General features: G+C 36.1%; 1 protein-coding gene across 6 annotated transcripts in view; it reads right to left on the bottom strand.

Annotated features, from left to right (window-relative positions):
* DENND1A (DENN domain containing 1A) overlaps positions 1-27,640 on the bottom strand; it is a 219,984-nt gene that overhangs the window by 84,750 nt on the left and 107,594 nt on the right. For all 6 annotated transcript variants that reach the window (XM_076355228.1, XM_076355226.1, XM_076355227.1 and 3 more), the window contains 3 exons: positions 23,192-23,292; positions 13,594-13,639; positions 4,534-4,635 (listed from right to left, as the gene is read on the bottom strand). In XM_076355228.1, the coding sequence (XP_076211343.1) occupies positions 4,534-4,635; positions 13,594-13,639; positions 23,192-23,292 (249 nt within the window). The remainder of the gene's footprint in view (positions 1-4,533; positions 4,636-13,593; positions 13,640-23,191; positions 23,293-27,640) is intronic.

Here is a 27,640-nt window from a genome sequence, read left to right on the forward strand (position 1 = left end):
AGAAATAAGCAAGAGCATGTCCAGTATTGTTTATAAATCTGAATGATGTGGCTTATGCCAATGGTCCATGCATTAATGAGCCCATAAGCACATATTAACATAGACCTGATAACAGATTAGTCTGTCATACCCATAAAATAAGCTCACTCCTATTCACTGAGATAATGTCTCTCAAGGAGCTCTGTTATTCTCAAAATGTAAAAGCTTCATCAGATTTTCAAACCCAAACAGCACACTTCTCTATGTTTGAAGGGGTCTGATGCTGTAGGGATGAAGTATGCGTTTATTTCCTATATTAACTTATGTAAACCATTTAAAGGTAGTTCTTAAAAAGGAAATAAAATGTCTATAGCTCTGAGTAACTTCCAAATCCACCTCAAACAGTTTTATGTGGTTTTCTTTAACCATTCATGTGAAGATAAAGAACTTGCCATCTATATAGAAGGAAAAGGCTCTATGCCTTGTGTTACAACAAACTGAAAGTTCAGAAGGCTAGTCACAGCCTTTCTGTGTTTCAGCTTCCCTATTTGGTATAGAAGCAGAATATTGATAGGTATTTTGCTAATCCCTTAAGCTTTCAGATCATTTGCTCTCTTCTAAGACTAAACCAAACACTGTAGGATGTCTATTTTATATATGCACACTTTTACTCTTTCAATCAGGACTATTGCAATAGCTATGTCATAGTTTTTAAAAAAAAAGTTAAAAAGATATTTAAAGAGCCTAACAAAGTAAGAAAAAAAAAAATTCATGTTTACTCTGGAATAAATTAGTACATAAGACAAACTAGATTATACAAGCAGAATTATGATTGTTTCCTGCCTAAAGAGGCAGTAATACTTAAAAAAAAAAAAAGAGACTGTGACCACTCAATATGAAGATTATTTCTAGCCAAACAGACACATATACATGCAGTCTACCCTGAGAGTGTTTTTAAAGAAGATTTTTATACTTCTGGCAGTTCAGGTTTAAAGGTCAGATTTAAACTATCACCATGTTTCAAAATGCAATCTGTGCAATGCAGCATAATGAAATGGTTCAGTAAAAGGTGCTAGTGGAAATTCTTTTAATTAGGTCCAAGGCTTTTCAGTTGTCAACATGAATAAAGCAAGAAACATTCTATTGCAAACACAGTGTAAGAAATAAAAATGGATTCACCTTTAAGAAAATGGTTCTGCTATAGAGCTGTAGTTTAGTAGTTCTTGCTGTCCTGAAAGCAGTTAATTTCCCACTAAGTGAAAAACAGTAACATAGGCTTCCTACTTGTAACTTGTTAATGAATGGACAACAGTAGCATACAGAACTAAATTACTGACAGCCTAAGATATTCATAGGCTAGTGCAAATTTACAATACTCTCAGAGCCATCAGATATGCAAGATCTCTTTGGCGCAGTACACTGCATTGCATCAGGGCTTCATTTAATAAAAACTACAAGTTGACAGAGCGAGCTTATGCTTTATTCCTTGTAATATGAAGCTCTGACTACAACTAAGACTAGAAGTGACACTTATTTGGAAATACATGAAAAATCCATAAGGGTTGCACAAAAAAAAAAAATTACTACCCCCTCTTTGCTATTCCTTGCAACACAGACGGTGGTGTAGGAGACTTGTCAGCAGCAGATGCACTTATTGTAATCACAGTCCTTAATAAATCTCTTTTTTTAATATTGACTATTTTAAAAGGAAAGTTACTTCCCAGGGTGTTCTCATGCTGCCAGATTTTCAGCAACATATCAGAAGCAGAAGGTGAAGGAGGGACAGTTTTCACATTTTGAATAGTTAATCAGTAACGCAGTAGTACACACCTTGATTTTCTGGGACCTGATCTGAACAGTTCAGGAAGTCTGACTGCTAGCAGGTACTGCTGAGGTAAACCAGGGCAAAGAAATGACTTAATCTGATTCTGCTGGAATTGTCTCAATGCTATCCAGCTCCTTTGACACAAATGTTAACTGGAAAGACATTTCACTATAGCCTATGTTCGTTTGGATCCTAGGACCTAGTAATTAATGAAGAGTTCATTCTAGGTTCCTGAGATCAGCAGTTTAGGTAGCAACATGACTATCATGAAACTCAAGCACAACTCACAACCTGAAGCTCTAAAATAATCATAGGACTTCATGGCATTGTTTTACTTGATTAAAAAAGCTGTTCAAGGAGAGGGGAAAAACAGCTTTAAAAATTTTCTACTGGATTAATTACTTGATGGCGAATGCATCACACAGAAGATGTTTTTCCTCACTATTGAATATAGATAGATTTAATTTAGCAAAGTATATTTTGTGTCTATTCAGCAGTGCATGAATTGCTCACTGTTCACATTAAGTAGCAAAACTGGCAGAATAGTCTGACATAACAGCCGTTTATGATCATGAAACTGTTGAAGACATTTTTAGTTTCTCAGATCATAAATGCATGTATTTAGACTGAGACCAGTGGGGAGACACACTCCCAGAATCTCCCCATCCTCCCAGGGAAGGAAAAGGAAAAAAAAAAAAAAGAAAAAAAAAGTATAATGGATTGGCTTTAGAGTCTCCCTGCTGAGATGAACAACTTGATCCACTTACAGTTCCAAACACATGATGCATGAAAGAACTGACAGAAATTCAATTCTTGCAAAGAAGAGCAGCTGCTCTCTAGCGGTCAAAGCCAAATATTAAGCACTCTGAAGGAAAGGAAAAGACCTAGAGGAGAATACTTCACTATCTAGGTAACTAAAATAATGAAACAAAGCTAAATAAGACATAAACACTGATCCCAAACATTAATTACACAACACAACACGATTCAAGTTAAGGCTTTGTTGCGACAAATATTAATCCCAGCTGTATTTATATAGCAGTTGTGAAAAAAATACACCGCGTACGCGATTTGTGAGCCATGCCAGTTAATTGAATTTGCTGGCAGCACTTCCTCTGCTATGCTCCAAACATCCTCCAAGATAAAATGTAGCTTTTAAATAGACCTGTGGAAAACTGAATCAAGAAATTTGAACTAATAAAACACAACTCTCTACTGTTATAAAAGTGAAGTAAAAGTAAATAATGAAAGGAAGGAAGTCTCTTAAAATTTATTACATTCCAAAGCTTGAAGTTCTGTGTTTATTGGTGAAGTCTCTTCTGATGTTCTACAGTGTGCCTACAACAGCTCCTTTAATGAAGTCTCATAAAATCTAATATAATACTTGATTGTTGACAAATCATATACATGTTTGAGGCCCCGCGCTCACTGTATCCAGACATTTCTTACATAATTCCATGAAATTTACAAGTCTGTCATTCCCCGGGTTGTGGATAATGGCACGAGCGATGACCAGCTGGCAGATTTGGATGCTGGGAGTGAAATCAAAATGAAAAACTATATAAAGCCAGGAAAATTCATGGAAGTAACTTTTATAGACTAAGTGCTTGACTAAAGCCAAAATGTTCACAATCAAGATGGACCTTTCATCCAGAGCCCACTGTTTTCGAAGAATGGATCACACCACAGATCCTAGAGAAATGATGGGATGTCACAGTAGGAGGCACCAGCTATTCACCTTTACTTGAGTTTTTCCTCAAACAGACCAGCTTATATTGAGCTCCCTGCATATCAATTTTATTTCTCAACTACACATAAAAAGGTATAGATCTAACTGTCAGCACAATATTTTGAACTAGCAAAAGAAATCCAGATTTTCCCCTGCCGTTTTCTCCTAAACGGTCACCTTCTGACTTAAAAATAGCTTCTTACACTCTTACTCACTTTACTGCTCTTCCCTCTCAGCTTCCTTAGTGGAGAAAACAGCAACAAGTAGCAAGCTGGATGTATTTTTGTGCCATTGAAGGGAAAGATCAAGTATTTATACATCATTTCTATCAAGTTATTAAAAAAGAAATAAATTACCAATAAAAAGTTTGAATAAGAAAGAAAATAAGTTCCGAATTATATGCACTGAGCAGTGCTAGAAGTGAATATGAAGTAGTCCTTTTGATATCACAACTCAAGATATAAAATGCACAAAGTTCATAAAAGCTCACCTGGAAAAAGTCACAGGAAAAAAACCCACACAATTTCATTTGGAAACAAAAGTTATCTAAAAAAATTTTGTTTTTCCTAATGGAATGGATAAAGATGGTTTCAAATAGTAGTACTTTTTCACACCATAAAGAAAGAAGTTTGAATTTTTGTTTCCTGTTCAGACATACCATAACCTGCGTGCTTATAATCTGTCTTTTTTACCCATGAAAGACTAACTCTTTAGATGACCTGAAACTTGATCATGCTATTCCAAAATTGAAACTGGGTTGCTGCAGCATTTCTAGCTTATGTGAGCATTAGCTGATTTTTATTAGGAGGCTTAAAAATATGTCTGCAAATGTTCAGACAAACATTGCTTAACACTTCAAAACAGGAAAGAATTGAGGTAAAGTCATTTACCTATAATAATGAGAGTAACACAATGAGACACCTCAGTTACAAACTGAACAGGTCAGAAGGATTTACACTTTTAAGTAACAGAATAGTTGAAAAAATCATTTCATACATACCACATCATTAGGAAGACTCTGAAGGTCATCAAAAGGGGTTTCCAGTGTGTTGGTGTCTACATTAAGAATCACTACATCTTCCAGGGCCATGTTTCTTACTTTCTAAATATGAGCAAATTCAAGAAAAGGGAAAGGAAAATATAAGTATGAAGAGTTAAATCTGATGCATAAAGGACACAAGTAATGGCATAACATCATGGCATTACAAAACTTCAAGCATTTTAAAAACAACCAACATTCCTGTCTTTGTCATTGCTTGTTTTATTTAGTCACATTTTACAATGTTGAAAAATTAATTTTCAATTTGCAGAGGGAAGTTCTTAACATTGTGCATACTGAAAATTTTGAAATTAGAGAGTTACTGTTAGAGATTATTCAAACAAAGATTTATTTCAAGCACCTCTACTACTGTTTATCTTAATTCTGGTATCCTGTTTGCACATTTAGCAGTTTTTAGCCGAGTCAAGGTTTCAAGTATATCTTTTTCTATTTAGAAATTAATTCAAATAACAATAAATAGTGGCTTTTCTAGGAGTTAAGAGTTGCAGTAAGTCAGGGATGGGAACTGGTTTCCAAATTCCAGGCTGAATTTTGGAACTCCAACAGAGACAAGTTTACAACTGTATTTAAGTAAAATGGACATTACCAGAGGTTAATAAATAAATAATTACAAAGAAAAAAGCTAAGAGAAAAACAACTCCACCATATCCTGGTTGCTTAATGTTCAGCGAGTCTAAACTTTTTACCCTGTTCCCATGAACTGAGAGAAAAAATATCTCTAATCTAGTTTGAGTGTTTACATCATCTGTAACAGTACATGGGCACACAAAAGAAAAGCATAACCTATTTCTCAAAAGAACGATCATTAGTACCTTTGACTTTAAGTATCTGAAGTTATTGGTGATCTAAGCAAATTTAAACATTGTCAGACTTTATTTCCCTGCTTAAACAACAGTAAATGAATCACTGATATGAAAAAGAACAGCATTTAAATATTTATTTTAACACTTTTTCCACTAACAGGAGAATTGAATTTTTTCTGTTTGTTTTGGTTTTTTGACTGACTAATCATATATATTTAAAGCCCTCTTCAAATACAGTTTTGAAAATTCAAAATCAGAAAGACCAGAACTATAGAATATGGTAAATAAGGACATTTCCCAGTGACACTGTAAACAAATGTTTAAGTACCAACATACCTATATGTGGGACCAAATCCAAGTTACTGAGGAGGAAAATGAACAAAAACATACTCAATTTTTAATTAAGGTTTTGCAGGGTGGGGAGAATTGTTTCCTTTAAAAGAAAGGAACTAAAGCTCTAAAACAATGGCAAAGTTGAGCCTTAGGCATCTAAATAATTACCTTCAGTTTTCAAGGCTCAGTCCTCTGTCTATAAAGAAAACTGCTGTGTACTTGGGGGCGGGGGGGGGGGTAAGCCAACAACTATAAAAAACACTTTGTAGACATTTAAGTTTAGGTCTTCCATGAGAACTGTCTTTAACTTAAATGGAAGAATATTACATTTAATGCTTTCCATATAAAAAGCACAAGTACTGCATGACAGACCAGGTACTTTCCTTTACATTTCAGGAACCAAAGGTCACTCTGTTGGCTGCATCTGATAAACTCTAAAGCAATCCAGGAGTCTTGCTCCTTCTAGGAGTCCGGAAGCACCAGACAAACTGATTTGCTCCTTCCTGTTTCAGAAAATTAAAAATCTCACTTATACTCAGAGGAGTCTAAAAAGCTCCAACAAAAAGGTCTTGCAACGTACTTAACCAAAGCCAGAAGCTTGTCAAAATCGAGTGCTAGTAGGACAAGACAGAAGGAATTAAAACCTTCTCTTGATTCTTGCCGAAGAAGCAACAAACGTGCTTGAACTTGTCAATGGGTGGTTTTGTAACTTTGGTGATGAATCTGTACCTTCCCTTCAGCAAAATGTTGAGGTTTTCTGTAGCAAAGAATAGGCTTGTGACAAGCGGATATCTGCCAAGGAGTATAGTACAAAAGGATGTTGCTCATGGTGCAAGGACTATAAATGCTGATCAACGTAATCATCTCCACACATGGCCCAGAAATAATCGCACCCAAAAGGAAGGCTAATATTAAACTCTGCTGTGTTATACCTTTACACCATGAAGAGCACAACCTTACTTTAAAACTTTTCAATATTGTATTAAGACAGTGGATTTTCCTGGAGACAAACCCTCAAATTTAATAAAACACTTGAGACTGACTTGATTTATAGCATCTGTTTCACAATGCATTTGAAAAAATACAATTTTTCAATGGTTCAATTGTGGCTCCTCCTAGAGAAATGAAGACTGAACAATTCATCTTAATCCTTATCCGTTTTTATCATCTTTCCTTTCACTATAATCTTTGATAAAGATATTATCGGATAGTTATAAGGGCTTTTGTCAAATAATCAAATGGTTCTTTTGCTAAACATAGTACCTATCAGCCCAACTGACCTGGAAATAAAAGTATTTACTCTCTTGTTGGAATTTTAGTAAGCATTCCCAGCATCCAACTGCATTTCTCACATCAAATCCCATTGGACTCTCTGAATCGCAACTACACGTAGATCATTTTCACAGGTACAGTTTGCACGTTGTCGTAATTTTCTCAAAATACGAAGGGACAGCCACTAAGCCATATACAGTCACATTCCATATTTCACAACTTCCTGAATACCTAAACAAAATTTTACAAATGAAGTGACACCTGTTAAACAGAATGGGCTATAATCAGTATGTTCATATTTTGCTGAAAAAAATGTGGAGAAGCAAAGAACAAGAGGAAATACGAAGATTACAGTTTCCTTATCTAATTTTACTACAGACTAGGGATTTGCTGAGTCAAAAAGAAGTGATTCAGTGAAAATGTGCATCACATATCACTACTGCAAACCGTTCTCAACCATCCTTACTGAATTACTTGTAGCCATAATCAATCATCTAAAAACCATCACACTGAACTAACATCTACACCTGCCTTTTATTTTAAATGTCTCTTTTTAAAAGAGTGGAGAGGTATGGAAAGCTGGTTTAACAAGCACACTGAACCCATTGTTTATGGCCTCTATAAACATGGCTTAGTAAGAATTACTGACTTAATCAGAGAGAACTTATCTCCTGGTGAAAAGAGCACTTTAAATTTCAGAAATGGCACCTTTACTGTGAAAATCTCTTAACTTTTCAAACAAACTCCAGGGGGCCTTAAACACCAGGTCAGTAAATAAGCAGCAGTTAGTGCGTCTGTCCTGCTCACAAGCAGCCAAACACTTGAAGTAATTTAAATGTTTTATGTGGAAGTTTGCAAAAACACCGAGAAACTATATTGTAATAGAAGTATTAAGGGGTGCGCCTCTGTCTCACACAGATCACGTGCTAGAAGCAATATTCATCAATAATACTAGCACAAGTTTATACTAAATGTTATTTTATTATCACTGCCTCCAGTTGGCGGTTTTTGCATTTCCTACCATAAAAAAAAAAAATCTTAATTTAAACTCTTTTCAGATGAACAATTTTATTGAATAGTTCATTTAAAAAGAAAAAACCAAACACCACCCTCCTCCCCCCCAAAAAAACGGGTTTGCATAACTTCATGGCTAAATTGGTGCCAAAATATAAACCAAGTTGATCATGAGGTTTTATAACCAGATACAAATGTGATCAACATATTAAAAAATGTTGTCACAGAAAAAAGAAAATGTACCTTCCAATAATTCTTTCAGAAAGGTAAAACTCTTAACAAAACCTAAACATTTTTAGTAGCTAGTTTGTACATTAAATTTGAAATTACTATGAAAGTATGATTCACAGCAAGTCTAAAATCCATTTGCTTAATGGCTTGTCTCTACTTAGTTAATAGTTTCCATTTATTTTCTTAAGAAAAACACCACAACACTGCAGACAACAATGTGTCAATCTGGCTGCCAGAAGCAGGAAAGGCAACGGATATAAAATTTTATTATTTCATGCCCCAACAGCAGCCAGAAGGACTTAATGAAATCACCCTTAGATTTACAATCTGAAATAGCTATTCAGCAGACAAATCTGGTTAAGCTGGATGTGCCCCCTGACCTCTCAACCCTTTGATCTGGGCACAGCAGGTGGGCTGCTGCCCCCTCCTGTGCATCTCCCACTCTTCCGCCCATCTCCCACCCTTGATGTGCAGTACCCTGATCCTGTACAGGTGATTCTCAAGATCCTTATCACAAGCAGCTGTTGCCAACTGAGTGACAAACATCACTAGTGCTGATCTAACACTATTGTACAACAGAAGAAAAACCTTCTACGCTTACTGGTAAGTCTACTTGGTACTGCAGTATTTGTCTTTCTTAAAACTTACCCCTCAAACATACACACACAGAGAATCTCTTACTAAAACACAGTTATTATTTCAATTTTTCCAATAATTGGATAAAAGACAACTCCCAAAGTAATTTGTCATGTTTTTAAATGCATTTTTGTCGATACTCCTGAAACCATGTACAGCCATATCTATATTATTAAAAAACTAAATGTAATTTAGTTACTAAGACTTGGATTTAAGTGTGTGTGTGTGTATATATATATCCCCTTCATTTAAACCCTGTAAAAAAGCTACACTTCTTCAGTTATAGCTAGAAAAGGCAGTGATTTACTAACTATAAATGGATGGAAAAAGCTAAATATTACTCCTCACCCCAATCAAAAAATATAATTAACAATTAACACTACCACTGGAAGATGCCAGTGGTCAATGGATTCTCAGGGTGTCGTCTGCGGCAAGGGGAAGCCATGTGGCACCGTCAGTACTAAGCCCAAGCTGATGTAACCTGTTTCTCAGAGTTTGTTAGCTCCGACTCGGTGCATGCCAACTGGCATATTACCAGACTGGATCACAAACAGAGGATTCCTCATGGCTATCTGAAAAAGACCAGGTAAATATGCCAAAAAGTGCTTCCCAAATACGTGCGTGGCGTTCGGAGGACTGAACACGCAGCTTTCCATTCATCTGTCTGCATAAGGAAGAGACTATCGACATTAAGTGAGATCACCTGCCATGTCCTAGCATATTAAAGACTGCATGAAATTTAGTGAACCTTCTTTTCCTAACGAACATATTTACTCATGCCAGGTTAAAATAAAACAAAAATCTGCTCATATAGCATTTATGATATGCACAACTGTCCTTTCTGCTTAGGAAAAATGTTAGAAAATCATTCTAACAAATGCAATGTAGTTTCACACACAAATTCCTTCTGGATAATCTTGCAAGAATTAAAATTCTGAAGTCCCAGAAAAAGTCCTTGAGTGACCGGAATATTAAAAAAAAAAAAAAAAAAAAAAGTATAAGAAATACTTTTCTAATCATTAACTTGAACTCTAAAGGTTGGGTTTGCGTCCCGAACAGAGCATAATAAGGGTGGGCACTACTGTTACTCGAATGACTGGAAGCCTGGCACGGAAGAGTATACAGCCAGCAGCTCAGTATCTGACAGCTATACCGAACTATCCCCACTGGTTAATCAAAACCACATGTGCCTAAATTCCAATAGGTAGGTCAAGGGCATTCCTCTTCCATCAGCGCCATCACACTAATAACCTTTGCTACAGAAACAGTTGCTGAAACAATCGTTTACTATGACAAAATGTAAAAGGCTGCCAGCTAAGTTTGACACCACTTATAACACAAAGGTCAATTTAATATAATTTGAACACTAAAATAGCATACAGTACACAGGTAGAAAATAAAACAAGATTATGAAAGGGATGTGTTCATTTGATAGAGTTTCATTTTCCTATCTCATTATTTATCAGTACTAAGTACTTATCTTCATCTAATATGAATTCAATTAGTTCCGTAAGCATGTTCCATTATTCATGTGATAGCTCCAGCCTTGCTTATCTAACAGCTTATAAACTTTTAGCCTTCTTTGAAGTCACTTTATGGATTGCTAAATGGAAATCTTATAAAGAATGACTAACTAGGTGATGATAGAAAAGCTGAAAAATAAGAGCACAAAACACAGCTCTATATTTTCTACCAAGATTTTCCCTCATAAATCAGTTGGAGCCCTCTGACCTATAACAGGAGATTATCTTATCTCACTGGAGAACATTTCAGTCACAGCAAATTAGATTTAACAGTCAATGGATATGCTTGATATTTTAATCATAAGAAAAATTTGTCATTTTCCATTAAAATAACTGCTCCTTCTACAGAGACCCTGTGTAACATGGGAAACTGCAAACTAACTTTAAGATACACAATAGTTTGAAAAAAAATCTTTTGAGGTGAGAGAGAGGTTGTATTTTGTTTAAAATCATTAGCATTTCTGCTCTATTTCTTCCAGAGGACCCATTCCAAGATAGGGATAGCAAAATCCCACAGAAACAACACTAAAGCTAGAAAAAAATTTTTTTCCCCCTTTCCACCACAGCTTTCTCTGTGCAAGTTTAGGCTTCCACTAACATTTACACAACAATGACAAATTCTGCAATTGGAGCTGCTGGAGCAGAACCGTGAGCCTATATATAACTGCAATTACTCCCATGGGGCTCTACAGTAGATAAAGAGTCCACCTGTCTTAACTTGCATATAAGACTGGGGAATTAATCCCTTATCCTGAAACTAGAACACGTGGATTAACAAAACACTTTTAAAGATCTATTTGCTGAAATTTCAGCATTTAAAGAAAAATGAATACTGAGTAATGACAGTAGTTTTTAGTTGTAGTTTATAGAATTATTTTTATATGGAAAAATTAATACATTGTATTTTTAAAAATACACAACTGCTAGATCATGGGAAAAAAATTGCTGTTGCTACGAAGTTATTATTCTAACAAATAAACCACACAATTTTATACCTACATATGAAGAAAAAGACAAAGAGAGTAAGCTTTCAGCATCAAAAACAGGCAAAGAGGTAAACTAGTAATTGTCTAGCTCATTTGACAAATGTCACCTTTCCTTTGCCCAAGGCACAGAGAAATTATGCAGTACTTGCCAACAAACAGATACAATAGACCACTGTGTGATTCTATTTTATTTTTTAATGGAAAAAGCACAGTTAGCTGGAAGATGCATTTCTATCTGGAACTATTCAATTTATCCTTAAGAGCAGAGGGAGGAGAGAAGACAGTTTGTTTTATTTATTTAATTTATTTCATAAGGCACTTTGAATAACTGTACTTTGCCAAAGTGTGTCTGTGTTCCAGAATCTCCGGCTATTCAAAAGCCATACTGGATTTAGTACTAAACAGATTTTTTCACAAGTTACTAAAACGGATAAAAATTGGCTTCTCCAACAACAACTCCTTTTTTTGAGTTTTTACAGATGGAGTTTGGAAGGCCTACAGAGCCCTGCAATCTGAAAAACTGAGACAAAGGAAGAGGTAATGGGTTTATGTGGCAAGGCAGGAGTGAGACATCATGCAAAGCAACTCCAAGGTGTAATTATTAATTTTTTTTCTATACCCATTGCCAGGCTAACCACATAGCTCTTTGTGAGCAAAAATATTTGTGAAAGTTGACAAGTATCTGTATTGAGATATTATCCCATCCTCTACCAGGTCTCTTCCTTCTTTTTCAAATAGACAGATACCATAATAAGCATGCCAATGATTACCTGGTACAGATATGGGGCAGAAAGTTTCTTGATCAATATGAAAAATATATGCTATACTATTTCTTCCTAGATATTACTTTGGTCCTGTCTATGCAGTATTCAAGGGTAATTATCAGAAACCCCTCTAACATAAGCATATGATGCGCAAACAAACGTACGTGTTGACTTTTAAAATAATTGCTTATTCACTAACACATTGTACTGCAATTCTGTACTTTATTTAGCAATATAAAGGGCATAAAAAAATCATCTGTACCCAAGATGGTAAGGAAAAAAAAAGAAAAAAGAGGTCCTGCATATTCCATCTAGCTTCTCACGAAAAGAGTGACTTCTAAAATTACTTCACAGTAACGCTGGAAAAAGGGGGAAGTTACACAGCATACTAGTCTAAGTTTTAACACACAAAGACATGGAGTATCATTATTACATACATATGCCCTAGTGAAAGAATATATGTTTGATTGATATTTCCAGAGAAATTACACATTTTTATGGACAATATAAGAACAAATATTCTAGTAATATGCATTACCTTACGTGATGTAAAACTCAGCTTTGTAAATTGTTATGTATCCTAAACATTAAGCCTAAATTTCCAAACACATCTATCTAAAACAGGGACACGAGCCAATTAACTTTTAAGGGCATTTGCAACTCCTACCAGTCCAACACTGCCTGCTAATTTAAGAGCCGACAAAGAGGCAATGCTTTCTGGGCAGGAATACCTCTTCCCACACGGAGCATATACACGTTGTTCAGACCTCCTGTGTAAAGGGGCACAATTAATAAGAACTAGGATTTTCATAGGGATCTAAATTAATAGCTTATGTTGTCCTCCAGATGCTTTTGAGGAAAGTCATCAACTGTTTCACCAGTACTGGAAGCAAAAGCAAATGTGCTATTTCCACTTTTAGAGTTTTTAAAAAGTCACATGAGTTACTCTGAATTGTTTATATGTGAAGCTTTCTGTGAGGGCTGGTTTTCTGCCAGCTTTGTGTTAACATTAACAGCAAGTTCCTTCTCTTCAGATCTTTTGAACATTAAAAAAATTACAATCTGTCTGCAAAAGCCTAAAAAGAGAACTGTAACTGTCAACATTTTGGTTTAATATCGACTCTGCCTTTGTGAATACAGAGTCAAACTAAGGCAGTAAACTGATTAAATGAAGCAACAGGATGGAGAGGGGAACACAACGTGAGCTCGTCACTGCTGAACTGCAAACAGAAAGTATGCCCAAAGAGTACAAGGTATCGACCAAGACTCCTTTAAAATTTAACATTATCATGTATGCTTAACTTAAATTCTCTCGGCACTCCCAAATTAACAGGGTTATTTCATTTTTAAGCATATGAATGAATGTCTAATTGCTTGCAGAATTTAACTCTAAATCATAAAACTATATATAGTTTCAGAAATGGTGAGAAAGACTTACCTCCATCAAACTTAAATGTATTCCAATGAGGTAGGGCATTGGGGCACTGCAAAGAGGAAGAAAACCTAGCTTTACATTCTCATAACACTGGATTAACACATATGACTTATAAAATTAGCCACAGGAAAATACTGGGATACTGGATTAGATTTTGCTTAAAAAAAAAATATATATAAACAAACCACATGTGAACAAAATTTTATTCCATATTTGAAAGACTTTTTGTACTATGCAATATCCTCTCACTACTGTAAGACTTTAATTTTTCTTGACATCAGAATTTCTAAGTGACTAAGTTAAGACAGGTATATAAGGACAGCTATTAAACGTATCTATAATACTGGGGTCTTTTTTTAAAAACAAATAAAATGTGTTACAGTTTTCAAAAAAATACCCAGACTTTTTCTAAGAGTATTCTTTAGAAAAATTGATCCTGTTGTAGTGTTAAGTGGTTAATTTAATGTATACATATCACCCGGTACTACAAGTTTTAAATCCTTTGAATACGGGTACAGACACATTTTAAACAATTTATTTTTAAGTATAAATCTTGAAAAGTTTACATTTATGAAAGAAAAATATAAAAATTATTTTTGAAGATTCTGATAAACTCCAGAGTTACTGGGCTATACGCTGATACCATTATTCCCTTCAGAACACAAAACTTAAGTACACCAAGAGGCTCTTAGGCCAAATTTGTAGCCTCAAACACAGTCGTGATACTTCTGTTATCAAACAGGATGCTAACATTTAAGAGCAAGATTGATCTTTTCCGTCTTCTCTTCCATGATGTTAGCAAACACCAACATGGACTATATAACACAAGAAGAATACTGAATGAAAGTTGTATCTTTGTGTATACAGTATTTCTAATATTAAGCTTATTACAGGACTCCCACTCAACTGATCAGGGAAAGCTTGTATTTGCACTGCTTATCAGAACACATCAAAGAGGATGCCAAAGCTGCTAATTGCAAATATGGCATGTACTGCCTGTTAAACGGAAAGCACACAGACAGACACAACTTTTAAAATAGAGCCTCATTTCATTTTGGATACAGAAGCTCGAAGAGCTCATTTTCAATTTCAGATGAAAAAATGAGAGAAATGTCACTGTACTGCCTTGGATTAAAATATCTTCCATATTGCTTTGATAAACCGGTGCCTACTGCTCAGTAAGAGAAGTACAGTGCTGAAAAAACTACTGAAAGACACCAGATCGGCAAAAATCACCCTGCTTCTCATTTTCATGAGAAATACCTTTTAAAAAAATATATTTACTGATATGCATATTAATATTTATCATGTTTTATCACCTAAATATTTATCACCTAAAACTGCTACTCTGTTGGATGCTGCACCAAGAGATGGAAACAGCCCCTGTATTAGACATTCTACACGAAAACACTTTTTTTCTTTTTGAAGACATTAAACATATATAACTTCAAAAAAACCTTACAAGTTCATTTGTAGAATACTGAAGTGCTGTGTATCACATTACATTACAACTTACTGAACTGCCTAGGCTGGCAAGAATGCCCCTGCCCAAGCTTCGCCCAGTACAGCACCTTATGAGAGACAGCCCAGAGGGACTGTTAAATCAGAAACTAACTTGGTACAAATCCTGAAGGTTCTGCTTCCTTGGGAATTCCACAGATGAGAACCAGAACATACATCCAAGCTCTTGGATAGAAATTTTTACTATACAACATGATACAAACTTATTACATATGGATTGCTGCTCAACTGAGGAGTATTTTTATTTGTCATTTTGCATGTTTTATTTGCGACAAATGCTCTCTCTCTCACCCACATCTCTTCATTTCCAATGGCCACATTCCAGGAGCAAGAAAATACCCAGTAATTTTATATTCAAAGTATAAACCGTTGGTTTAGCTGAGAGCTGCACAAATGCTCAACTTCCCTGCGTGCCTGGCTATGCTGCTCAAGACTCCTCCAGTATGCACTGAAATGAATGTGTTTCTAATTAAGTAGTTTCATGAACACGACAGCTTCAATCTCAAAAATACAAAGTCTGAACCTCGGCAGGAAGTCTTAAGACTGCAAATGTCTCATCTAGTGGAACCTTGGCTAATGTAATGAAAGGAAGCAGGAAGAGTGCAGTATTCCAGAAAACCAGCCATTTATTAACGTGTCCAAAAGTAGAGTCTGTCACCAAGCATAGGAAAATCTGAACCTGTAAAAGTTAATTAACTGTATCATGTCCATCTTTCAATCCTCCAGTTTATCAACAAAAGAAAAATAAGAATGCCTAAACCCTTAAAACCACGCACCCCCAGTAAGATTTCAAGGAATTACAGGAAAGATACAGCTTAAGATATATGGATCAGCTTTGGATGCAATGAATCATCTTTTCAATTTTCTAGTGACAGACATTACATGTAAAGGCAATACAGCATATAAAACTATTACAGGGGTTCATAAAGGCTACAGTAACCTGACTTTTAGCAGTGTTTTGAAAGCTGTTATTTCTTTAAACTTGTATTACTAAACATTAAAGGGCTCCAGTCAGGTGCTTAATGGGCTGTACAGTGCGTACGCTTGGACAGACAGGAGAAAGCGGGAGGAACAATTTGATACTATAGAACTACAAAGAGTGGTTTTAGCGTACCCACCGATAGAAAAAATAGCTCAGGTTTTGCTGATCAATATGAAAAAGGAAACTTTGAAGCAGTGATTTGTTAAGGTATAATAGTTTTGCAAGTATTTGTGTTAGTTTTACGAATAGTTGCAGAGATTTCCACTAGGGAATGAGGTAGAGCACAAAAGAAGACATTGGGTATTTCTTTGAGAAACATTTAACACATGGGTGAAAAACTGCATCACGGGGCACTGGGACATGGCACTAGTGCAAGAGAATGACAAGCAGACAAGGTACACGCTATGAAGGGCTCCGGAAGATGAATAGCATGTTTGATGCAGAAGAGAAGATGGGGAAAGTAGAAGGTAAATGAAGAAGGTTGACAAAACCATACAAAAATAATTCCTGTAAGAACTTTTTCCAACATGTATAAGCAATTGCTTGGCTTACAGAAGTCAGAGGGAAAACACTGAATGGTCAAAGCTCAGGCAAAGACGCCTGGAGCTACACAGATGAATAAGAAAGGCCACATTTCAGACAGGCAACAAAAGAAACACGCACCATTTAGAAATGGATTAGATTGGAAGACTAACAAAGAATTTCCCAAGTTATGGGAATATATGAAAAGAAATTAACTCATTTTTATCCACAAAAGCCATTGCTTGTAATGACTGAAAGACACCAAAGAGGAATGACAAATGGGAGGCATCTACAAACATCCCAGCAGAGAATCAAGGGAAACAAATGCAGATTTTAGTTTGTGTGAAAGGTGACAGGCATGGAGAAAAGCAGGTCTGTGATGCATCCATGGAGCACCTGTTTTTGAAGGTGCATTTGTGTGAAATTTATTTATTCAAAACTGCTTTAAAATAACCATTACTGTTCACCACCCAAATGTGGACCTTAAAGTGCTTTCTCTATGGATAACAAAAATAAAATTATCTGAATATCTGTTTTATCAAAATTCATTTTGTTTGTCAGAACTGACATTATTGTTCAATGATACATGAACAGCAAAGCAAAAGCAAAGATATTTTAAGGATAATTCACCGTGATAGCTCCTTCTACTCCCAAAAGTTTAACTAAGCAAACATCATAAATAACCTCAATAAAATATAATTCTGGTAAAGAGCATAAATATTTCCAATAAAATCTACCAGAGAGATTATATTCTTCTGTCATCACTCATCGATCTGACTGGAAAGGAAACATACCTAAAAGTAAATGCTGAAGGTTCATGTCAGGCTACATAAATTGCTTTTAGCGCCATTTTTCTTTATCATGTGTTAATCATATGCCATTACTTAAATACTCAGCTACCATCCTGTACAAGGCAATATCGTGTGCCTCCTCTTCCCCATTCAGAGCACACTATAATAGTTCTTCCTAACTGCTACTCAGGTCCTGAGACATGAAACGCTCAAGCAGTTTTTAATATTTTATCAGGTTAGATGTGTATTTCCAAGACTTTCAAGTGAACTTCAGTAAGACACACTGCTTGTATAAACAGGAGAAACGCTCCCCACAACCTTTAATCCTTCTGGGACCCATGACAGATTAAAGACTGCCCTTCAGACCAGTCTTTACCTACTGCTTGACACTTCATCAGTCCTGGGGCTTCTTACAACCACAACTCCTAATTATTCAAAGTTGTTTGATGGAGACCAATATCCATTAAGTGCAAAATTACGAAGTATCAATTTCTACTGCACATATTTACTGCTTAAACAAAATGCCTGCCTAAGTCTTTTGGAACAAAAAGAAAGGTTATTACTCCTCTTGCGCTACACTGGTTCCCAATGCAATCAGCCTTATTTATAATCAAATGAGTTATATAGGTAAATATCAAATCATTAAAGTAGCAATGCATAAGCATGAATATGGATATTGTGGACTTAATGGCTATATATTGCCCATGTACTACAGTTGCATTTTTACAATTTCTTTAATTCGTTTCCTTAGGCTAACTAGAGACCTCTTAATTATGCTCCCAAGAGGTGGGCAACTACTAATTGGAAGAGAAGCAGGTGAAATAGAGGGACATTTCCTCTTAAGTGAAAAAAAACCCACCCTTAAAAAATACTGCAATTCACCAGAAAAAGTAATGTAAAACCCAAGGATCTCAAAAAGATTCATAGTTTACAGCTACACAGGGATTTGCACCATTTTGCTTCATTGTTCTAGGAAAATCGATTAGATCACATTTACTAAGTTCACGTCTTGATATACAAATACTGACTTAATGTGTCGCGCTCTCACACCAGCAGTACTTTACTCTCTAAGGTAGTCTCCTGATTTCTCTTCAGATGACTCATTGAAATGCAACAGAACTCAATCTGAAATTTATTGGGGTAATTGATGCAAATCAGAAACTTGGCTGCATAAATTGGAATTATGTAGAAAACATACAGCTAAGAAACCAGAAGAGCAACTACAAGAGCTTTTAGTGAGTACACAGATGTACCAGGCTAAATCGAAATGCCTACTGAGAGGCTCATGACGAAGGAATCATTGTTTCCCAAGCAGCAGGAGTACTCGCTCTCCAGTTACCCCCTCCACCTACTTAAAGGAGCATATTGAGCTATATGCAGATTTAGAAAACAGGAGAAAGGGAGTTAAAAAAACTCCTGGAGAAAGGGAAAACTGCACCAATAGAAACGTTTGTTCAGCAGCTGTGCCAGGGTGCTCTAAGAAGGTGGCTCTCAGAATATATTAATGTTGGCTGCTAAGCAGTCTATCTAATATAAAAGACTGTTTTAATCACCCTAGAAAATATACTGTTGCTTCTGGTAAAAGCCCACAGAATAACTCGAGTGACAATGTCCTGGGGTTTAGAGAACGTACTAAGCTGTGTTACCAGGTCAGCAAAGACAGGCTTTTCTTACAGGCTGATTTTAAACACAGACACTGAGTGCAAAAAGGAAGAAAACAGACACAGTGGGAGTGTTTTTATGCCACAAGAAAAACAAACTGGAAGAAGTAGTGAGGAAAATTAATATACTGTTTCTTTCGCATCAAGAAATGTTTAAATTTCCAACAACAATAGATGGACAAGATCTGGCCAAATTTAAGTAGTAGTATGTGCTTGGCTACTGATGCTTGATGGCAGTATCTCATTAACCAGTACTTTTGGTACCTGCTGGCACGTACTTTTTCTAAAAAAACCCCAACAAACCAAAACAAAAAACCAACCAGCAGTGCTTCATGTGTTTCCTCTGTTGTTCTGTATTCAAAAGAACAAGCAATTGTGCATTAAGGTGTGAAATCTAATGATAGGATTCCCACCAATTTCTAGTCTCCTCCACCCAAAATATTCCCCTGGGCTGAAAATATATCAAAGAATGGTACCTAATTAAAAAATTAAAATAAAGGATATAGCACTCTTCCCCTTGCTTCCCCTCCCGCCCCCCCCAATCTAAACGATAGGGATCAGATGACTGAAGTCATTCCAGATACATGTACATGGTACTACACCACTATTATTGGCTCAGCATCCCTAGTACAAATAGCCAGTGTATTGAGAACAAACATTCTGAAGATACAGGCTTTTGGCATTTTCAATTCTGTGGTTAGGTACGTGAATGAGGAATGCAGGTGAACATAAATATTAAGTTTAAAAAAACCTTTCAAGAGGGAAACGGGAAGAAAATTACCCCCCTTCCACGTTACAAGTTAAAAAAAATTAGCAAAGAGCAAACTGAAACAATGAGAAACCACAGTGTTTTGAAAGTACTTGGTGTAAAATGTCAATAAAGGACAAAATGCTATAGAAAAAAATTGAGCTTTAACAACATCAGTGAAACAGATTCATATTGAGCATGTTTGTGGCAGAGTTGCCATTCACTTGTAACAATATCCAATCACCCACCTCTTCCTGCCTCACTCAGGAAAGCGCACTTCTCTCAACAGCTAAAGGGAGCTCTCTGCATCAAGCCTGAAGTTTCTCTTATGTGAAGTTGGCCAAAAGGATCTTCAAGTGGCAGGAGGAGAGTTAGTTATTCTACCCATTAGCTCACTGCAAAGAGAGCTATTCTACCTTTTTGTAGCTCTGGAAAGATCCAATAGTAGTTGTGTCCCCTTTCCCTCCCCAGGAAATACAACAGATTTCAAATTTCACAACCCTGGAGCTGTCAGTGTATCAGTCGGGACCTTAGAAGTTTCCTTTATACGAAAAGTTTCCACTGCAACTCAAATGATTAAAAGCAAATAATCACAGGTGGAATATATTTTTTTTAAAAACTTTCAAAGGTCATGAGTAATACAGTCTATATACCCTTCTGTGATTTTCAAAAGAGCAGAAGATTCAAAAGCATCATACAGCACAGTCAATAAATGGACAGTCAACTGAATGAACATGGTATTTTGTATTCATAAGAACTGAAGAATTCTCATTACTTTAAATTTTATTTCCATTTCAGCTCTTTAAAATTCTTATGTTACATTTGCAAAAGAAATAACCAGGCAATAATTAAAATTAAACTAAAAACTCTTTTATTTTGAATAATCTCAGGTCATTTCCCTTAAGAGGCAGACACCAATAAGCAATAATACGGCCTTTAAAGCAGAGAGCACAGAGCCAATTTCTCAGTCCTCCTAGGCAAAAATGATGTCTCTAAGTTCACATGGTTACAAAATAGATGGACTCTCTTTTGAGAAATATATTTATGGCACATAATTTGTTGCTAAATTGACTTATTCAAACAATTACAGTGTGTGTAGCTACCCCTCCAATTAACGTTCATATCTGGCTAAGGTAATCAGTTGTTGTATTTGTGAGCATGCAATTACAATCTGCCTAATAATTATATATTTTTAAATAATACTTTTCACACACTAGCTGGTTCATTCGTTACATGGACAGGGTGTTACGCCATGAAAGAATTCATTCAGTAGAGCTCAATGACTTGTGTCTTTATTTCCTTGAGTACACTGCCCAAGTGTTTGCTTTTTGCACACTTCTGCTCCCAACTGCGGGGTCTGGACTTAGCCCCTTTTAACATGTCTTTGTCAGAAAGTCGATGAATACCTAATCTTCAAACCCAGCATAAAAACCTCTTGTGGTCCACATCGTTGTCCTGAAAACTCCTAGCAGCATGTACCTGAAGAAAAAGCTGGCAGCAGCAGCCTTCATGTGTTAATTACACATGTGAAGCCCATTATGCAGAGAAAGGGCACCTGCTGGCAGTGCAAATGACTAGAATCTGCCCTTCCTGTGCAGTGAGTAAATTGAAGGTTCATTTCTACAGGAGATAATAGTTTTTAGGTTCCGTTCCGTGTATCCTCGACGTAGGCACATACTTAACATTTAAATCATCTGCAGAGGAACAAGCTTCCTTTAAATCTGCATGTTTCAGTTCCTAGCACGTCACTTAAAAATGCTAGTTATCCCGGCTGGTTCCTTACTCTTGCTTAAATGCAGAGAAAAAGTCACACAGAACACTAGCTCTTAAAAAAAAACAACAAACAAAAAACAGCCAACTTCCACACTAAGAGCCACACTTAAAATATGGTATCGTATGACACAGGAAGTTTAAGTTTGTTTTTTTCTGAGAAGGACTTTTTAAAATGCTAGGGGGCAGAGGAAGGCTGTTTCTATGTTTTCAAATCGTTCCCAAAAGTGCATTAAGCACCACACTCCCACAAACATTTCTGCTACACAGGGAGGCCTGGAAGGCCAGCCAGTAGACCTTGCCAGTAAAGACAAAGGCATTGAGTCCCTCAGCTTTTTCTGTGTCCTTCATCACTTGACTATGTGACCACGCAGCAGCAGGTCCACATTTTCCTTGTGATTTCCTTTTACTTCCAAGCCTGTAGAAGCCTCTCATCACCCTTTACATCCCTCAGTTTAACTCCAGCCAAACTTTGGCCTTACTAATTCCATCCCTGCATGCCCAGGCAACAATTCCATTAACTCTCTAACAGGGCTTGAAAGTTTAACTTCTCTAGGAAGCTTAAGGTAAGGCCACTCTTTCTGGGCACTTCATCTCCCTGCTACGTACACAGAGGGAAGAAAAAAAAAAAGGGGAAGTCACACAAACTGAGCATGGGAAGCAGCAACTAACAGCTGAGCAACTAAAAGCAGCAGCATCTTAAACTTCCTCTTCATTAATTACTCAGAGTGCTCATCCACCATTCCTGTGCACAGCAAACGGGAGAGATGATGTTACGGCTGGTTAGGCTAAACCGTTTGGCTTTGCACTAGAAAAGAAAGTAAAAACCGAGAGACTGTTCGAGGGGCACTGTAGACAGGCTTCTGAACCATTAACCACAGAGTCCAAGACATACGCCTAATGACACACTAATCTGGAGACCACAACAGTGAATAAGGAGGCTTCTTAGGCCACCTGGACAGCGTGGAATCATCAAATAGGTTGGAAGGAACCTCAGGAGGGCAACTGGTCCAAGCTCCTGGTCAAAACAGGGCCAGCTTTGATATTATAGGAGGTTGCTCATGGGCTGTGCCAAAATTTTTCACATCATGATAATGAATAAGTTTTTGAAAGGTTTATATCCATTCTCCTAAGTTAGGTAAATATCACGTTCTAAACACACGCTGATAATAAAAGATGACCGCAGCAAAATGAATAGCTTTCGCCCACCTCCAATGGAAGTTCAGGAAAGCAAGAAAATGAGAATATCTTCTCCACTGTATCTTCTACTGTTGGAGTCTTAATTCAAATGTTAACATTTAACACAGATATGCTGAAAACAGATTTTAATTACACAATATCTAAGTTGCAGCATTCCATAGTAACCACTCATATTGAAGTATTTCAACATACTGATAGACAATTATATCTTGCCATGAAAATAATTTTTTTTACTTACTAGGTTGATTGCTTCCTTAATATGACTATATATTTTTAGAGTAACAGTTGCATCATAAGAGGACTTAAGACTTACTATACAGAAATGTGAAAAATGTTGTGAATCTAAGTGATATATATACATATATATAATATATATACACACACACATATATATATATAGCCTTACCAACAGTAGTCCAATAGATGTGGGGGCAGAACAGGAATGTAAACATGCTGCCAGAACATCGGGTAGAGCATAGCTGCAGACCCATGAATGCAGGCAGTTAACTGAAAAACACATATTAAAACAGGATCATAAATAAGACAAAAACCAAGCTTAAAAAGGCAAGGTTAGAAGAAAAAAAAGTAAAGAATCAATTCTGCTTTCATATCAACATGCTTTATTACAAAATATACAGTGCTCTTTTTAAAAAAAGGGGTATTGGTGGGTGAAGCATGACTGGTTTATGGTGGTTGTCATTCAACTGACTTTGTAAACAGCTGAGAACATGATTCATACAACAAACAAAACCTGAAAAGAACACCCAGTGTTCTATAAAGCAACAGAAACATGGAAATGAAAACACAAAGGGAACTAAAAAATAGTAAAGGCAAATCCCCCAACCCTGGTAATTACCATCCATTAAATATCATAAAACTGCATTGAAATTATAACACAAACTGAAAAAATATTTGAGCTCAGAAGATACAATGTGAGTGGCATACGTTTGTTAAGAACATATCATACTAAACTCAGTGATTAAATTTTTATTATTTAAAAGGGATTTTTATCTAATTGCCCTTTACCAAATCACTTGATCCATTGACTTTCTCAGTTATATTTTTAAAAACTCATTCAGAATAGTTTTGATGTTGGCAGGTACTAAATGAAAAAGATCACAAATAGCAAACACATGTGCCAGTCAAGCCGTGGGGAGAATCCTCACAGAGCTTTGGAGGAAATTACGTCTCTCAATCCTATTTCAAACGATAATTAACAATTTGGAAAAGAAGATAAGCAGGATATTTGTCACATTCACTAAGGATATTAAAATGGAGAAGGTGGTAATCCTCAATAAGGAAATCTCAGCAAAAGCTATAGTCAAAATACCCTAAGAAGAGGATATGAACACACACATATACTTGGGAAAAGAGAAAATGAATAAATAAATCAGAACACTCATACAAATAGACACATACATGGAAAAGACTAAGAGATGACAGGCAATCACATCCACCCTGACAGTGTTTTGCAGTTTAGAGTGTCTTTTAATCTCAGATGATACCCAGCACAAGTACTACAATGTGTTTCACTTGTGAGACGTATTTTGAAAACAATACTCAACAAAAGTCTACCAGTTATTTGAAGGTACAATGAAATCAAGCATGTAATGCTTGTCTGGACAATAGGAAGGAGGGAGAACACTGCTTAGAAATACCGAAAAGACAAATTCTAAAGGACTGAGGTCCTTGTGGTGGCCTAAAGTTGCGTGAGATGAAACTAAGCAAAGACAAATTGTGACGTTAATCCTAATTCAGTTAGATGTGGTGTAACCTTAAAAAGAAAAAGTAGATGACCCTCATTATTATTAATTTCCACTAAAGACAGACTACTGAATTATATACCACTTCATAGGGAACCCACATCTGGTAAAGAAAATGGTCTAGATGAGCTAATACAGTCTCTTAAGGCTCCATGTCAGGGAAAATCCACTACAACTCTGGATGTAGTTTGGCTTATGTTCAATGCCAAAGCCTTTATGTAATTCCAATACAATTTCTGTAAATAACAGAACCTGGTTTTCTGATTAAAATGCAGGTCATTAAGCAAGAAGATTGAAGACAGGCACATATTTTACGTGTTATTTTTAAGCCTGTGAACAATACAGATCTGGATAAGCAATAAGAATGCACCAAGGAACATGGATTTTTGGGGAGAATTACTGTGGTTCTCTGCAGTGTGGTAAGAACCATGGTGAGGTATCAGCTTCACTAGCAGGTGTTTTTCAAAAGCAGAAAAGTGAGTATAAAAATGAACTGAAATATACTTTGCAATTTACAGCTCAAAATAGACACAGATTTTTAAAAAATCATGCAGAACCTAAGACCCAGTATGCCAAGTATAAACCCATACAGCACTTTAATGATAAAAATTTCAGACATAAAACCCCTCAATTTGAAAAGCCAGAATTTTAAGCTATACCTTGTACCTAGTTGAGAGATATTTTATTGTGGCTAAAATATATGATTAATCTGTCTGTTTAATAATGTTTTTGAGTTCCAATCATCTCCATCACCTAATCAAGGAAAACCTGAGAAAAAGAATGGCCTACTAAACCAGATCAAAAATCCCTTGTCTCCCAGTATTCTGTCCAACAGTGGTCAACACACATTACTAAAACCACTGATCAACACATTCATCAATAAAATTGGTATTTTCCATTTTCTCCGTCCCCACCAGCTTGCAGCTCACACCCCATGTGCCAATGAATTCAAATAAACACATTGAAAAGTGCTGCCCTGTCTCTTCGTTTCAAGCCTATTCCCTCACACTTTTAATGGGTGCTCTGTGTTTTGAGCATTTTGAGACAATAAATAAAAAAATAAAATCTCCTACTTATGTTCTAAGGGCCACACATGATCTTCCAAATTTCTATCAAGTTCACTGCCTCCTTAGTATCTTTACCAGGCTGAATGAAGAGGTCTAGTCTACTCTGCTCTCCCTAACTGAGAGATCATTTTGTATATTTGCTTGTTCTTGTTACCCTTCTCTGTACTTTTCACTGTTTTACTTTATAATTTTTTATTTGGAGTACATAAGAACTCATGCAACATTCACAATGTGGGCAAGCCATGAACATCATGTGGCATTATGCCCTCTTTTTTGTTCTCTACTCCCTTCATAATAATTTCTTGGCTTCTAAGCCTTCAACTGAGTAATAAGCTGGCATTTTCGTAGATCGATATCACTCTTTTTAAAAAAACTCCAGTATCTCTTTATGAGTGGTAATAATTACTTCAGTTAGTCAGACCATGATTGCTTACATGGTTAGAAGTGTTTTCTCCCATAAGCATTATTTTATATTTATCCATGCTATGCAACAAAATGACTGCCACAACATTTTCTCCCCTTTTAGAAAATTGTTTTTCATGAGGATATTGAACAAATTCCAGAATAGAGCACTGTTGGACTGCTTAGCAACTTCCAGGATTAGGAAAACTGATAATTTTTCTCACCCTTTTTCCCCTCAACCTTTTAGCCAGTTGTTTACCCTCAAGAGGATCAAACTGTCCTATGCTACAAAAATTTATTTAATAGCTTTGAAGAATCCAACACTGTTCAATCTTACCTAGATTTTTAAAGATTTTTAAGATTTGGAGGCATGGATTTATTTTGCAAAGGTCATATTTACTCTTCCCATGAAAGCTACACAGTCACTCCTCACCTTAGCACTGCTTGATTTTGCAGTGCCATAACAAGAGAGTCCACAAAGCTCAAAAGTAGCCCAGTGCTGATAATGTGTTTCCATAAGTGAGAATATGCAAGAATTTAAACTAGATTTGAACCACCATCCTAAGGAAATGGCGTCTTTGGAAGCAGACAGGGTACAGCAAGTATTTTCAGTCTTTCTCAATAAGAAAGCGCTTTATTAGCAGGTGAACATTATTTTATGGTCCATATAGGATGGAAATATTAGTATGTTAGGATACTAATTAAAGCAAAAGTTAGAAGCTACAAAATCTTGAATTTATTCTGTATTTATGACTCATGAAACACTAAAGATTTATCCCTATCCCATTATATTTCAACTTATCTTTATATTATTCCTACTGGAGAAGATGCTCCTCTCTCACAGATTAGACAAAAGGCATAGCCTAGTTCCAAAATATTCAGCAGAAAAAAAAAGCATGCTTTCCCAATGTAATTTCCCAATGTATAGAGATATTCCCAAATCCTTTATGTTTTCGGTTTCTGTTCTCCAAATCAAAAAGATGTCTGGAAAAAATACTGTTTAAAAATTTAATTCTTACTTAAAAATTGCTTCTATGAGGAGCGAATGGATTATTTCCTGGCATTATTATATAACATGGTTGCTTCTGTAGAGGAGTGAACTCAGTAATCCAAGGAGGCCCCTTCCAAGTCCCCCTCCTATTGGTTTTAAAACTCAGCAAGAAAAGATTAAACAGACATAATGCTCAACACTGCAGACATCTGAGCAGAACCTGTCACTTATTTTTGAGATGTACTCCCACCTTGCTATCTGGCATGAATTCAAATAATGTACTACCATGAGTAAGCACTGGTACTGTCCTTCAACTCTGCCAAGATAAGGGCTCATAAAAAAGAAATAGTATATTTGCTGGAGACCTCACCTGATTAGTGATTGCCATATAGAAAACAAGCACTTAATAATAAGGCAGCCTAAGAAATGCCCAACTGTCAAAACTATAGGAATCCAGCATTTTGAAATAAGATTAGTTCCACTACCTCAGCTTCCTGCAGCTGTTGCTAGAGAATATAAAAAGATAGCTATGTAAGAAAGTCACTGATTCACTAATGCACTTTTTGCAGTTTTATAGTTAATACTCTAAAAGCCTTATTTGAGCAAATCAATGGGATTGTCATATATATAAA

This window comes from Aptenodytes patagonicus, chromosome 18 (genome assembly GCF_965638725.1).
Source record: "Aptenodytes patagonicus chromosome 18, bAptPat1.pri.cur, whole genome shotgun sequence".
In the NCBI taxonomy this organism is placed as follows: domain Eukaryota; kingdom Metazoa; phylum Chordata; class Aves; order Sphenisciformes; family Spheniscidae; genus Aptenodytes; species Aptenodytes patagonicus.